The sequence below is a fragment of the Girardinichthys multiradiatus genome, chromosome Y (assembly GCF_021462225.1).
Source record: "Girardinichthys multiradiatus isolate DD_20200921_A chromosome Y, DD_fGirMul_XY1, whole genome shotgun sequence".
In the NCBI taxonomy this organism is placed as follows: Eukaryota; Metazoa; Chordata; class Actinopteri; order Cyprinodontiformes; family Goodeidae; genus Girardinichthys; species Girardinichthys multiradiatus.
This window is the reverse complement of record NC_061818.1, coordinates 35,432,213-35,447,154: the sequence shown is the minus strand read 5'-3', so window position 1 is coordinate 35,447,154 and position 14,942 is coordinate 35,432,213. Positions and strand designations below refer to the sequence as shown.

Here is a 14,942-nt window from a genome sequence, read left to right as displayed (position 1 = left end):
CATGAAGCCAGGTCATACTGACAGAAGTTTTTTTATTTAACTTTATATGACATGATGATTTTTTTGGTCGGAAACAATAAGATCATCAGGCACATCTTCATTTTCAAAACATAAACAAACATTTCTTGCTCTTCGCACCTATTTATGTTCATCATCAACCATAAGGTTTGGTCGGGGTCAAGACAAATATGTAACACAGAGAGATGAAGAAATATATATATCAAAAGTCAAACAGAAGGAACAAAAGAAGATCCACCAGAAGAGGTCCACATCACCTTTCCTAACCTGGTTAAAGACAGAGACACAGTGTTAAAAGAGAAAATCACTGTTTACTTTTACTGTCTTGTGAAAGTATTGATAGAATTTGCCACAAACCACTAATTGTACGTAATATACCAACAAAAGTAGTGCATAGTCATGAAGTGTAGGAAAATTATGCATAGTTTTCATATTTTTTATGAAAATTTGAAAGTGTGACATGAATTTGTGTTTATTCTTCCTAAATTAATATTTTGCAGAACCAAATATTGCTGCAATTACAGTTCATTGGGGTCTCTCTCTACCAGCTTTGCACATCTAGAAACTCTAAATTTTGCCCATTTGTATTTGCAAAGTAATCAAGCTCAGTCCCATTGGACGGAGACCATTTGCAAACCTTGATTTTCACGCTTTACCACAGATCCTCCCCTTAGGCCGGGATTTTGACCATTATAAAAAATGAACATGCTTTGGCCCAAACGAGTGAAGCTCTGGCTGGATTTTACTAGAAACCTGAAGCTCCACTTGAATCTCTACCAGGTTCTCTCCCTGGACGGCCCTGTGATTAGCTCCACCCACCCTCCCATTAGTTCTGATCAGCAACCTTGTCCCTACTGAAGACAAGCATTCCCACAGCATGATGCTGCCACCACCATGTTTCACATTGGGTGTTGTATGTTCTGGCTGTTCATTCCATCATTCAACCACTGTTTTGATAAGAATGTATCAGTGAGGTTTATTAATGTAATCTTTCATAAGATGGGAGCAAAAGCATCCGGCAGTGTCAGAATGTTGCTCTGTTCTTTTATTCTAAAGGACAGAGAAGTGTGAAAATATTTACCGGCCAGGCTGTGAGAAGTAACTTCTCAGTAAGTCAGTGTGAGAACAGACTTAGTTTATCTTTCTCCTTCGTAGCTGCAGAGCTCAGCTCTGGCAGATGAGGTGGCCAAAAGGTTCAGTCCAGCGTTACTGAAGAGAGCACCTTCCTGCAACAACTTATAGCTGTCCTCCTGACAGATTGTACCACCAGAGCTGTGGATCTCTACAGCTCCTCCTGAGTTATCATGTTATAACCTAATCGTGCTTTAAGCTTCTCCACAACCACATCCATGACTGCTGTTCCTTGGTCTTCATGATGTTGTTGCTCTCTCATGTTCTCTAACAAACCTCTGAGGCCTTCATGAGACTTTATTCACATGTATCAGGGTAAAGGGTGCTAAATACCAATGCAGGTGAAATTTTTTTAGAATTTCCTTTGAGTAAAAAAGTTTGAAAACCATAAATACATATTTATTGTGATATTTTGTGTTGGTTTGTCACTTAAAATCCTAATATAACGAATTGAAGTTTGTGTTTTTAGTGGTAGAATAAAGGGTTAATTCCCTAATTAATTAATTTCCTTATTATGTTTCTTGTTTTAGTTGCAAGGTTTCATTATCCTCACCTTTGTACCCGTTACCAAGGGCAGCATTCACTCCATCATATTTGCCAGCCTGTTCCACTGTGAAAATTAAACATCCCAGTTTAGTCTTTTAAAGGGAAAAAGTCTAAAACAAAGGGAATTTGACAACAAGACATTACAGACGCCTTATGTCTTAGGTAGAAACCTAAATATAATGTATAATGCATGATTTTATTATGAAGATGTAAACAACAGAAGCTAACTATGCATAAAGAGTATCATTTTCAAACAAAACTTTTTAAAGACACTTTGTTTTGCTTTGTTTGAGTTTTAATGTTTGAAAATTGAGCAGTTGAGCCAGACAGAAACACTAAAACCAGTGAGTGGAAGTTGAACACTGAAGAGGAAGTCTCTGGTTTTTCTGACTTACCCAAAGCATCCTGAGTGGCTCCGAGCTGTGCTCCGTAACCTTAGCAAGGAAATGCAACAAAAAGTCATATTTTTGAGAACAAACAGGAACAAAGCAATTAATGTCGCAATTAAGAGTAGATAATCTATGCAAAAAAGAGATTGTGCAAAGCTTAGCAGTATGCATATGTTGCCATGTCTGCATGTCAGAAGGAGTATAATGTGGACCTGGAATTTACTCGAATCTGTGGGATTTTTTGCTAAATAGCAGTTAATGCAAATTCACCTGCTTGCTGGGTCCCATATCCTGCAGCAGCACCTAAGACAACAAGAACATTGTTAAAATTAGGTGGTAAAAAAGACAATGTGAAATGCCATCGTATTATTGTTTTTCATCTTGTTTTTGTTCTAACCTCAGTGGTAGTACATCTGGTTAAAGAAAACCTAACTAACATCCCACAGCAACTGCCTTTTTCCGTCACGCACAGCTTCTCACACTTTTGCTCACATCTAGTCGCTCTCTCTTACCGTATTTGTTAGCGGTTTTGGCGCTTTGAGCAGCAAGGCTGAGCTGCTGAGAAGCATACGGGTAGCCTCCATCACCTAAAGAAAGAAATGACGTTTAACAGTTGTGAAAGCTGTAAAAGTGTGATAGATGTGATAGGGAGGAAGTCACAAAAACGTTTTCTCTATTGCACAAACAATAATAAAAGCATTATATTTAAAATGGTGAGACTAGGATGAAAAAAATGATGGTTGAAGACAAATGAAAGCTGGGTTCTCCATGCTCTGTAGAGCTATATACAACTGTGATAATGGTTGCAACTAAAGCCTCAACAATATCCAGCTCCTACCTTCCAGTCCAGCAGGGATCAAAGGAGCATTACCATAAGGAACATGAGCAGCTCCTCCTGAAAGAAAAGCAACACCTGATCATAGTGACTCATTGTCTTCTTATCCTTTAGCCTACATGCTGTATCAACTCCTTGCTATCCAGCATGCTTGATTTCTGAGTCACTTGCAGAGCAACGTTTATTTATTGAGACAGGAGGACGAGGTGGTTTATGCAGCACTTACCATATTTGCCACCAGTTGATTCCAGTCCTGCACCAAGTGCTCCTGCACCAAGATGAAAAACGGTTCAGTGGAAATGTCCATTTTAAACAATGTGTTTTAGCTATGTTTTAATACCTAGATATGGAAATTGGGAGGGTAAGGGAGTGGTGGGCGGGGGGGTTGTAAATAAATATTATATATAAATATTGTATATATACAATGTTTTTACAGGAGGAAGACAAGTTTGAATTTGTATAAATATGCATGGTATGGGCGCTCTGACTGTTAAGTGTTCATCAGAGAAACAGCCTGGGGGAAGAAACTCTCTGTGGCAGCTGGTTTTGGCAAATAGCGCTCAGTAGCACTGAAGTGACGGTAAAAGTCTAAACAGTTTGTGTCTGCAGACCCCAAACAAACTGTGAGGGTGCTGCAGAGATGTTAGTTGCCCTTTTCCTGACCCTAGACCTGTATAGGTCCAGGATGAAGGGAAGATCAGCCCTGATGATCCTTGCTGCAGTAGTAGTTGGGACCTGTTCTATTTTGTAGTTGAGCCAAACCGCACAGTGTGGCAGTGTAGAAAATGACCAGCAACTTCTGTGGAAGGTTGTACTTCTTCAGCACTTCTTGAGCTGATGGTTTATAATGACAAATAAACCATCAGCAAGAACTACATTTCATATGCATGGCAGCCATATTGGATGTTTACGTCAGGGTTGGAAAGAATCCTCCAACCTTTCAGGTGTGAATCCTGATTTCATTGTTCAAGTTGATTGATTTTTCTGACATGGAAGTAAGGCTGCTCAATATATCACAAACGTACTGTATCTTCATTGCAATATCAGTGTGTGCAATATTCATATTGCTGGCTAATATATTGCAAGCCTTATTAACTTGCATTTCACAAACTAATGTAGCATTTTGCCATTTAATGGCAGCAGATGCTCACAATGGACACAAATGACATTGCGTAAAATGCAAAAAAGGTCACAGACTGAAGTCCAAATGAGAAGGAGAGGAATAAATAAAACAGGCGTAGATTACAACTGATGTTGTCATTGCAATATTAGCCAATATTATCGTCATCACAAGATTTTCTAATATCGTGCAGCCCTATTTTGAAGTGACACATTCTGCATTTCAAGTACAAATATTACTCTAACTCCTGTCTACTGCAGGAAAGATAGTGACTGCTAATATCTACTTTGCACAACCCCACTTGGAACTATAAAAGAAAATTGTGTTGGTTTTAATGCTCAAAAAATATGACCTGACGATTATGTACCAGTAATTTCCATTGATGGATCAGTTCTTACCATATCCTCCCTGGACCTGTCCTGCATAGCCTCCTGTACTCAGTGCTGAAACATCAGAAAACAAAAACATGTAAGTCAATAACTGCTCAATCATAAAATTATTAATAGCAAAACCTTAAAAAATGTAATCCAAAACCACCAGAATAATCTGGTCAGTTTCTGTGATAAAGATACTAAAGCTAGACCGAGTGGATTTGTTACCACAGCAGCCATAGACAGACAGCCTATTATTTTTTAAGCTGTCATTCATACATTGCAGGTTAGGCATCTGCTGGTTAGTGTCATCATCTGTTGGAGGTTTTCAACAGGTTATTGTTACCTTCAATCTTTCCTGATTTGCTCTCAGCACCATCAGCTAAGTCTGCAGGGTAACCAAGCCCTGAAACATAGTTCTAATTAGTGCTAATTATGTCTGTGAGCTAAATACTCTGACTAAACCAACTTTTTTACCCAGTCAAATATGAACTTACTCACCTGCTCCGTAACCATCGCCATATCCATTTCCATAACCTGTTGAAAGATGATGAAGAAATGTTGAAATATTTAAAGATGAAGGCCGTGCATGCATGTGAAAACCTTCACCAGCATCTCTGCCTACAGTCAGAACAAAAACCCTTGAGACAAAATATCAACCTGTTTTAATTGAACATCAGCTGAAGAAGCGAGTACTTTAATGCAAGCTGTCTTTAAAACTGTCTTCAGGAACTGCAGTTTCTCAGCTTCTGCGGTGATGTGTTTAGACTTACCGAAGCCGTTACCCGCCATTGCACCAAGATATCCTGTCAGTCCATCACCGTATCCTGTCATAACAGATTAAACAGTTTGTTTTGAATGCAATATGGGTTTGCTCAAGAAAGACTTTATTTTGGTTTGGAAAGCGGATTGGTTTCAAATCCACGTGAAAGGGTCACAGGTTTTTAAAACAGAAAGAAGATATTTTCACTTTCGGAAGCAGTAAAGCTACCCACAAAGACAAACACACGATGGAGTACAGCAAAAAAGACGAAGCTTTTTGGTTTACAGGCAAATAATGAGTTTACAAGGCAAATGAGCTGTAGCATCAGATTTTCTGCTGACGTACTGTGAGTCCTAACCTGGCCTCAGGTTCAAGCTGCTAAATAAAGAGAAATTCTTAGAAGACAGTTATTTTTCCAGGAGTCAAATGAAACAACTAAAATCAAAACCACTTGACATAGAACCATTAATATTTCATACTGACTGACCTAAAACATAAGGAATTCCATTGCATTTTTAACCTTTGTAGCAATTTCACGAAATTTGACATGTTACATTTTTGACAGCGTGCATTGCTTTGTGTGCAGCAGATGGACCATATCTGAACATCTAAAAAATCTTGCAGTGATCTGATCATCTGAAGTGTCAGCCTAATCGTCATGTCTATCAATAGCTTTTTGTTTTTTTACATATTTGTCTGTTACAGACAAAATAATGGTTAAACCCATAGGTTAACAAGGCTTTTTATGCCTGAATGATGCTAAAGGCTAAATTAAATAGCTAAAAAAAAACACTTGATCAATTACAGGGAAGAAAATAAAAGAAAAAGCAGCCAAAGTTCAAAGAAAGGCTTTGCAAGACCTTAAAAAGCCTGTAGAACTGTAGATACCAACTGTGTTTAAATCTGATCTTATAATGAGAACTTTGCATGCTACGTTTTGCTAATTTACATCATGTTCCACAGTTTGTTGGATCTGGTCACCCTGTATAATGCAGCATAAATGTTCCTATCCAGCTTACAAAAAAATTGCACAAAGCTTCCTCTCTGAATGTCATACCGCTCCTTTAAGTTTCCAATGAAACCCAAAAAAGTGTAAAGAAAGATGCAAGAATAATTGCACATCCTCACCATTTGATTTCCCTGCAACACCTTGGGGATAAGCGCCCTGTCCAAGCGCAGCAGCAGCTAGGATTTGAGATTCAGTAGACAGAAAAAGGTAGAAGTTAAACATCCAAAAGAAAAACAAATTTTTTTATCATAAATAAATATTTATAGACTAACCACCAAGTTTTCCAGCAGCACCTCCCAGATAAGCTCCCTGTCCTAAACCTGTGAGCAAAACACAAAAAATATTTATCAAATTTACATAATCAGTGCTGAAAAGGATGGTAACTACCTGTGTGGAAGGCCAGACTTTACCTGTGCCATAGCCTGCAGCACCCAGGCTTGCTCCAAGATAGTTTCCTGCTCCTCCGATATAACCTGCAGAGAAATCCAACAGAAACTGAGAAACTTATTTTGTGCTTATCCATAGTTCATCTAGGAGACTGTAATCAGTCTGGAGTTTCTTCAAACAGAGTGAATAATGCATGGTGTGAATGTTTTTAAGAAAAACACTAGAAACCATCAATTTTCTGTAAGCTTGTGTGAAAGAAATTTGTTTTATTTGCACTTTTTCCACTGGGTGAAAACTCTCCTGAAATAAATTCAGAGAATTCAGAAAAACAGATGCTGAACCACCTGAAATGCAGTATATACGTATGACAGCACAAAGATAAAATGTCATGGTAGAAACTGGATGTGGTCTTGATTTTCTGCGTTAAAAGTGCCACTCCTTAATTTTTAATACATTGTTAAAGTAAAACTATATAGGTAAAAAAAAATGTTGGTCAAAAAGACCAATCAGTTAAGGTTTCAGTGCCAGCTCATATCATCATAAGAAATTGATTTGGTATTATGTCTTCAGTACTGGGGTCATAACAGGGGCCAGGACCAGTTCTGCAGGGCCACTGGGCCCAATTGGCCCCTGTCTAGAACCACCCATGTCCAGGACCTTTGGAAGAGAAACAGACCCACAACATCACAGATCGTCCGCCGTACTTAACAATGGGTAAAACTTGCTTTTTTAAGTATTCATTCTTTTGTACACCAAAGACTCAGGTCAAGGTCAAATGTCTTTGACCTTGACCTTTGTAAACAGCTTGTTGCTGTTGCATACAGTAAAAAGAATCAACACCAAGGTTGGGTGAAAGCAACAGACATATATGAGTAAACGGAAAATGAATCAAAAAAGGGCAAATTAAATTCATATAAATACATGTAAAGGATTAATTATAATTAATGCCACAAACAACGGAGGTTAAAAGCCAACAGAGAAAGTGTGTCCTAAGAATTTCAATTTCTCAGGGTCTGAGCATGTCTGACATGGAGATGAAGAGCATTCAAGGATGCAGGAGCAGGACCTCTCATTTTTAGTTACGACCCAAGGACCTGTTGCAGTTGTAGTGGTGCAACATATCAGTTTTATGTACACATTTTGTGTACACTGTTTCCGTTTCAAAAACAAGTGTAAAATTCTTAATGGATCCTAAAAGAATCCCCAGAAGCAAGTCTGGAGAGACCAATACTGGAATGATCAACACTGCTGTGAGTTGCTGTATTTTGCACCACTTCCAGGCAATGAGGGAATAACTGATTTAACCTACAGTACAAAGAACTGAAATAGCTTCAAAAAGATGTCATGAATGCAGATTTGAGACTTTAGTTGGCTAAAATCCCCTATCAAGAAAACCACAAGATTTCCGACAGAAGGACAATATAAAACAATATGAGGTAAGTGAACCAAGGACACGATTAACTCCGTCTAGAAGACACAGAGGCTTTACCAAAGATTAACAATGTCAGTTTTATTTTCTATGAGGCTTGGAGAGTTTATCTCCATCCATGATTTACAGTCTTGAAGACAGTTTTGCAAGTTAGTAATGTCCTTACTTTTGATCATCAGAAGGAGGTAATTTAAAGGTTATTCAAAAAGCAATAAAAAGAAAAGAGGCAGCATTCACAAAATAAAAACAGAAGAGGGCCAAAACTAGAACTCTGAGGGGTGCTATATCGTAATTGGGCTGCTGCTGAAGAGAAAGCAAGATTAAGTATGCAAGAAAATTGCTATATTAAAAAACTGAAAATTTTAGAAGTATATTAAAATTATGTGCGATTACAAAAAATAAGATTGTTATAGATTTTACCGGAACAACTAAAAAGGTAAATATGATCTACAGAAACATGAAAATGGTGAAAAAGACAAAGCTTTTCTCTTACTTGCTGCCTGCGCATTCCTCTCAGTCTGCCCTGGCATACGAAGAGGTTTTGACTTTCTGTTTACATGTTCAGCTTCAGAAAGGTGTCTGGCATCTTCTGGAGTAAAACGTCCAGCTTCCTGTTCCTCTCCAATTAAGGCGATACCCAGACTCTGGGTCCGACTTGCACCTGGGGTGACAGGATGGTAAAGCTGGAATCCATCTTTGAGCCTGATTTTGTCTTGAGCTTGAGGTCCTTTGATATCTTGACTGTTTGCAGGTGCAGATAAAGGATTTATGCCTGCCTGATGCTGCACAGTGGGGAATAAATAGCTTTTGACATCTTGGCTCTGTGCAGGACGGTTTTTACACCCAAAGTGTTTGCCCATTTTTTCATCTAAGGGATTAATGTCCAACAGCTCTGACAAATCAGCAGTAGGTCTACAGTTCCTAGGATCTTGATTTCCTCGCATTGATGGATCTCTGGGACTGTGAATTTGAGAACTGTAGGAATCCAGACTTCTGATGTCTTGATCAACAGGAAGCTGCCTACTTGTATCGACACCTGCTAACATGGCCTCATGACCTACAGTTTCAGAACCTCCAGGTTTATATTTTTCTTGTCTTTGCAAAGCTGAAACGCCAAACATTTTATTCGGTTTATCAAGAGACAATGTAGGTCTAAGATTTGATGACTGCATGCCCGGAATGAGTCTTTTGACTTCGATTCTTGCATGTATTCTGGGAACAGTTGAACCAAACACGCTGCTTCTCCTCAATCCAGCTCCATGTAATCTTTCTTGTTCTCCAAGCAACTGATCTACAGCTCTGCTCGTTTCTCTTTTAAGATCTTGAGCTGCTTGTGCCAGATTGGCCCCTTCAGGTCCACCCAAATCTGCTGCAGACACACCTGGCGGAGAAATATCATCATGCATTCACAACTTCCTTTTGGGCTCGGAGACAGTCAGTGTGTTTCCGTAAGGGCAGACACAATGACCGTCCTGTATATTTAAACAAAAACTGATTTTTAAACTAACGAGTAGAGCTAAACTCCTCCTCCAGACAATAATCAGTGCTTCAAAGGCTTTAACTAACGGGTGAAAGTCCAAATCCTTTATGGTCTGAAATTAGTCTAACTTGGAGATCCGGTTTTCTTGGTATATTTAGAAAATTGTGAATAAATAGACAAAGAAAACTTCACAAGTACAGTGAAAGTTATTTTCATGGGTCAGTGCATGGTAATGTCAAAACAACCTGTGTCAGTGCCAAGAAAGTTCGAGCACAGGAAAAAAACAACTGGCTGTGTTTGACAGACGGCTCATTCACAAAGTCCTACAAATCACCTACTGTGTAATGATACTGCTTCTTATTTATTTGTCTATTTTGCCATTATGAATGAAATACTTTAAAAGTTTAAAAAAGGCATCTTTAAACACATAATACAGAGTCAATCCTGATTATCACTCCTCAGGTGAAGTTTTCATGTATGCTCAGTCCCCACAAATGAAGGCTAAATTACTGAAAAACATGAATCTTGCTTTCTTACCCCCAAGGTTCTTTTAAGCGACATCAACAGAAATCCACCATTACCAATGCAAAGATGCAGCAGACAAACAAACATGGTTAAACACCAGCAATCGGTGGTCAGGTTAAGGTGGACAGATGGGATTTTGTGTAAGAAAACAAAGAAGAAGCAGGAATTTAGTTTGAGTGAATCAGAGAACGACACATTTGTAAATGTGTAAGTGGTGCACAAAGACAAAACAAAGAAATATTGAGACACACACAACTGTCTTGATGAGATTTCATTTTCTTTTAGATCCTTGCAACCCCCAATCAATGAGACCCTTCACTAAAACTTTAAATCAAAGCAGATATGACAGATGTCTGTGTTTAACCTACAGTACTGACTATGTGCATTGATAATAGAAAGGTATTGTTGCAGAGAACCATTGCAACAGCAAGCATGAGGACAGAATGCTCCAATATCAGAAGAAAATAAAAGAAGAAGACATTGGAAGTTTTATTTATATACAAAATGCTGAAATTACAGAATATGCAGGAAATAACACAATATCCTGCAACCCATAGCTGCAGAGGATGAGGGTTTGGTTCTGAGTTGGACCCATGATTCAACACTAACCTGGTCGTATGCCTGGGTATCCAATCCCTGGAAAAGCTCCATATCCTGGCAGAAAAGATAACAGGATATTTTACATTTAAATCAGACGAGCCCTTTCTGTCTGACTAGGACACAGACTGCATCTGTGTTTTCAGACATACTGCCTGCTGCATCAAATCATCTTCAAGAATCATGTTAACAGTACACTACATGCAAACAGAGGGTGGTTCATTAGGATTTATTTAAGTAATTAACATGAAGACATTATGGAAGAAGCAACATATTTATTTACCTGGAAGAGGGCCGAGGCCTGCACCGTAAACTGCAAAGTTACAAGAAACAAAGAGTTAAAAAAAGATGCCTTGTGTTAAAATATTTCCTGCATGAAATCTGTGACTTTAAGCACACAGATCAAATGTTTTATTACAAATCTAAAAGAAATACTGTAGAAAATAAAACTAGTGATGCAAGTCTCAGTGGTTTGACACCTTTTGCAAATCAAACTACAATCAGATGTAAAGAGTTTCCTGCCAAGCAGACATGATCCACTCAGTGAGTCTGAGATGATTCACTATCATTGCTCATATCAAATATAATCTAGTAGGACACATCTTTGTCACTGCCACTCCTACCACGTTTCCCTCCCTGGCCTAGTCCCAGTCCGTTTGTAAGTCCGGTATCCAATCCCATTCCTGTTCCCAGACTGGCACCTGCAAGCGCATGAGTGAGGCATAAATAAGAGACACAAGACAAAGCTGTGAAAAGGAACGAGGCTTTTAGGGCCTGATCACCTACCATAGCCCCCCTGGGTTCCATATCCACCTTGCTTCAGGCCTCCCCTTCCTCCTAATCCAAGAGATCTGTAGCCTCCTGGAGAACAGTAGAAACTACAGTGTGTGACTCTTTCACAGCCAGTTTTACTAACGTGTTTAGACAGCTCGGTTCAAAAACTTGGCCCAAATGGTGAAATATAACATGCCACTATTATTTGGCTTTCTGTAAAACAACAATTGTATAAATAGGGCAATAGTAATAATAGTAATAATAAATTAAACCTTTAAAATGCATTATTTTGGATTTGCTATGCCTATTGTAAAAATCTTGATCTTAACTTACCAACACCAAGATGAGCCCCAGGATAACGTCCAACTGAGGTAAAAAATAATAATAATAAACACATGAAAATTGTTCTTTTTAAAGTTATTCATTAATATAAAATGGCTATTGTCTGAAAAAGGATGACATACTCCCAGTCTTCATTGCTTTTGTGCCATATCGGCTTCCAACTGCTCCAAGGGCTCCGGTATCTGAAAGGAAAAGAAGATTGACTTGTTTGTTTTTATGCCCTATTGTTGCTTTCTTTTTTGTAAACAAGTAGTTTGGCATCCATTTGCAAAAAAAAAAAAGAAGAAAGAAATCTGTCGGAATGGGTACTGAGACAGAAAATAAAATGCTGCAATACTCATGCTTTGCCAGTAGGTGGCGATATTGTCAATATTAACAACAAAACTTCAAAGGGGGAAAAATGTTTTACCATGATAAAAGCAAATTCTCCCAAAACAACTGTGACTCATGTATTCATTAAGACCCAGTTGTTGAATGTTTTCCAGCACATAAATCAATGCTGGGAATTCACAAAGTAGGGTTAGGTTGGTAGGGGTTCCCATAAACTTATTGTTGAATGCATTTATTTGGCGATGAGCAGAAAATTATCTCATTGCAAAATATCTGTCCTAATGTGTACAGGGTTTTGTTTTGCTTTAGTCATTTGTAAAAAATTACATATACATGGAAAAAAGAAGTAAACATAACCACATCTGCCTTAGGAAAAACCTACCCACAAGCTAAGATGGAGAGGCCAGGCTAGCTAACAGGGTTACTCTAATCCAGGGGTGTCCAAACTTTTTGACAACTGGGCCAATGTCGTCAAGTCAAGTATTCTCGGGTGGAAAAAATATTATTTCTACAATAACTAATATCAAAAATTTAATTGTCAGCTCAACAATAAACCAAGCATGAAATATTTTATTTAAAAAATACAGTAGTCTGATTTTTGCAGAAAAGGGATGTCATTGTAGATCCAAAACTTAAAAAGTCATCAATTTTGGAAATTTGGGCTAAATAAAAACATTTTTCAAAAGTTTTGTCAATTCTCAGCGATAAGAACCGGGTCTGGGTCACTCTTTTGAGTCACTGTTGCTGTATTTAGCCAAGTTTAGTCAGTGGATAGATGTGGTCTTATTTACTATGAAATTAAAGTCCAACATGCAGGGTTATTAAAAGACAAATACTGTGTCATACCTAACCTGCTCCCTAGTAAGAAGATTTTAATTGGTCGGTAATAATATTTTCCTAATTTAAAAAGAAATGTCTCTGTCTGCATCAACCACCTGTGCAAACAGGCTAAACTTTTTAAACTTGTTAGATTATAAAGAGCAAAGCAGCACAAGGGTATATATTCTGCACACTTTAAAACTACTACTAACTGTTGCCACTGTTTATCCCATAGTTTTGCTTCAGTCCATTTATCAAAATTAATATTTTGATAAATAAATGTCATGGACAACATTATTCTTACACTGTGTTATATTATTATCGCAGCAGTAGGAATAATTGTTCCTTATTCCTGCTTCAAATAAAATAAATTAAATCATGTTTATAATACTTATATTACTCGAATTAATTGAGACAATAATTATCTGTGAATACATGACAGGAGAGAGACTGAAAGACTGACCTCCAGGTTTTACTCCAATACCAACACCTAAAAAATAATAAAAACAGAAATGAGAAACAAGGTTGTTCAAATAACAGTTGACAACAAATTCTGATTTCCTATATTTGAGCTTTTTTTTAAGGATTTAACATTTTAATTAAAAAATATATATATATTTTAGGAAGTATGTTACCTCGAGCTGGCAGTGCTCTCCCATAGGCAACATTTTGAGGCCTAACTCCTGCAATATTGAGAATGCATCAATACATTGTGACAGTAAAAGCGTTGCTAATTTCCTATTAAATTACAACAGAAAAATCAAAAGCCTTGAGGAGAGCATGAAAGAAATAAACATGCACATTATTGCGGTACAATTATTATCGCATAGTGGACAAAAACATGCATGTAAACCCTGTTTCTATTAGAAAAGTGAAATTAAATGTGTGAAAATAAAGAGAGGGATTCAATGGCAGCGGTCCACTGGATGGAGACGAAGGATAAAATGCAGCCACTCTGTGGAGATCTAAGTTCTTCTCACGATCCGATGTCAGATTTTTCCTGCCTCTGCCGCCTCCTCGTAGCATCCTTTGATTTGGTGAAAACAGACAATATAAACCAAGCCAAGGTGGCGGCAGTCATGAAGCCGCATATTCAGTGCTTTGTTTTTTCTTCCTCAGTCTCACAGACATGATATTTAACAGGTAAGTGAGAGCAAGTCACTGAAGATGCCGAATCATTAATCAAGCTCTAACTGAAATTATGGACTGCATGTGTTTTTATCTTAGTATCTGGGTTTTTTCTATATCCTTTTGCAAATTTTGCAAATTTTTTAAGCATTTTATTTTGTATTAACCTAATTGATATTGCTTTAAGCAAATACTGCGTAGGAAAAAACCTTATTTGAATCACCAAACACAGAAAAACAAGCTAACTGTGAAAATAATTTTTGTCTTAATCAACTTTAATGCTAAAGAGAAAATTGAACATGGGGGAAATGTTACAAAATGCCAAAACAGTAGAAATGTGGGCTTGAAACATGCTCTGTAATTTAACAGAAGTTTTAAACGTTTGCTGTAAAGCTGCATTTCTCACCTCCTTGCAGAGTTTGCTGAGCCAGCCAGAGAACCAGTGAAGTCTGCAGCAGAGCGTGGAGCAGCATGATGGAGCCGACTGGGTCAGAGAGACAGCAGCACTGGAACGGACAGAAGGACACACAGAAAGCTGGTTCTTAAAGCATCACTGCCTGTCAGCTCTTATATATGCTGTATTTTTTCCTATGATACACTCCCACTGCTGAGCAGTCCAAGACTGAACACACAAACGCCTTTAACAGGGACGTGTTTCCATAAGCTCAGGATGCACAGATGCAAACACATGGAGTAACATTCAAACATTTTAAACCACGCTAATTTCTTTATATATTGCTTCCAAAGAGTTAGATGTTCTTGTTTTCAGGTGAAGTGGGTTTATCAACAGTTCTCCAGGCTTTATTAAGCTCTTAGAAATGCTTTAATTGCCTTTACACATATTTTCTGTCCACCCCTTGTAACTGACTATGACAGCCTGTAGTGCAGTGTGTGCTTTAAAAAACAAGCACTTGGAGGACAAAAGAAGAAGAATGTTTTAAATGTATAT

The 14,942-nt window shown here is 37.9% G+C and overlaps 1 protein-coding gene across 5 annotated transcripts; it reads right to left on the bottom strand.

Moving 5' to 3' along the window:
• Positions 1-15: 15 nt before the first annotated feature.
• LOC124863793 (glycine-rich cell wall structural protein 1.0-like) lies at positions 16-14,556 on the bottom strand. 5 transcript variants are annotated; one of them, XM_047358282.1, is made up of 24 exons: positions 14,400-14,556; positions 13,501-13,548; positions 13,329-13,355; positions 11,839-11,898; positions 11,708-11,740; positions 11,387-11,461; positions 11,224-11,301; positions 10,884-10,913; positions 10,613-10,657; positions 8,492-9,379; positions 6,593-6,655; positions 6,455-6,502; positions 6,302-6,358; positions 5,184-5,237; positions 4,912-4,947; positions 4,757-4,816; positions 4,438-4,482; positions 3,146-3,187; positions 2,956-2,979; positions 2,597-2,671; positions 2,355-2,387; positions 2,091-2,129; positions 1,703-1,759; positions 16-285 (listed from the first exon to the last, which is right to left on the bottom strand). In XM_047358282.1, the coding sequence occupies exons 1-24, from the start codon at positions 14,464-14,466 to the stop codon at positions 281-283; spliced, it is 1,989 nt and encodes a 662-aa protein (XP_047214238.1). In that variant the 5' UTR covers positions 14,467-14,556; the 3' UTR covers positions 16-280. The 5 variants fall into 5 exon arrangements, with proteins under 5 accessions (XP_047214238.1, XP_047214237.1, XP_047214240.1 ...); XM_047358281.1 differs by having other exon boundaries at positions 2,923-2,979; positions 14,400-14,555; XM_047358284.1 differs by lacking the exon at positions 4,757-4,816.
• Between the last annotated feature and the right edge of the window lie 386 nt (positions 14,557-14,942).

Bases quoted from the DNA above. Each gene is read 5' to 3' on its own strand.
- LOC124863793 (XM_047358281.1), bottom strand. From the start codon at position 14,466: ATGCTGCTCCACGCTCTGCTGCAGACTTCACTGGTTCTCTGGCTGGCT. The intron at 10,658-10,883 runs GTAAATAAATAT...CTTTTCTGCCAG, and splicing joins AGGCCTCGGCCCTCTTCCAG to GATATGGAGCTTTTCCAGGG. The intron at 4,948-5,183 runs GTAAGTCTAAAC...ATCTTTCAACAG, and splicing joins AATGGCGGGTAACGGCTTCG to GTTATGGAAATGGATATGGC.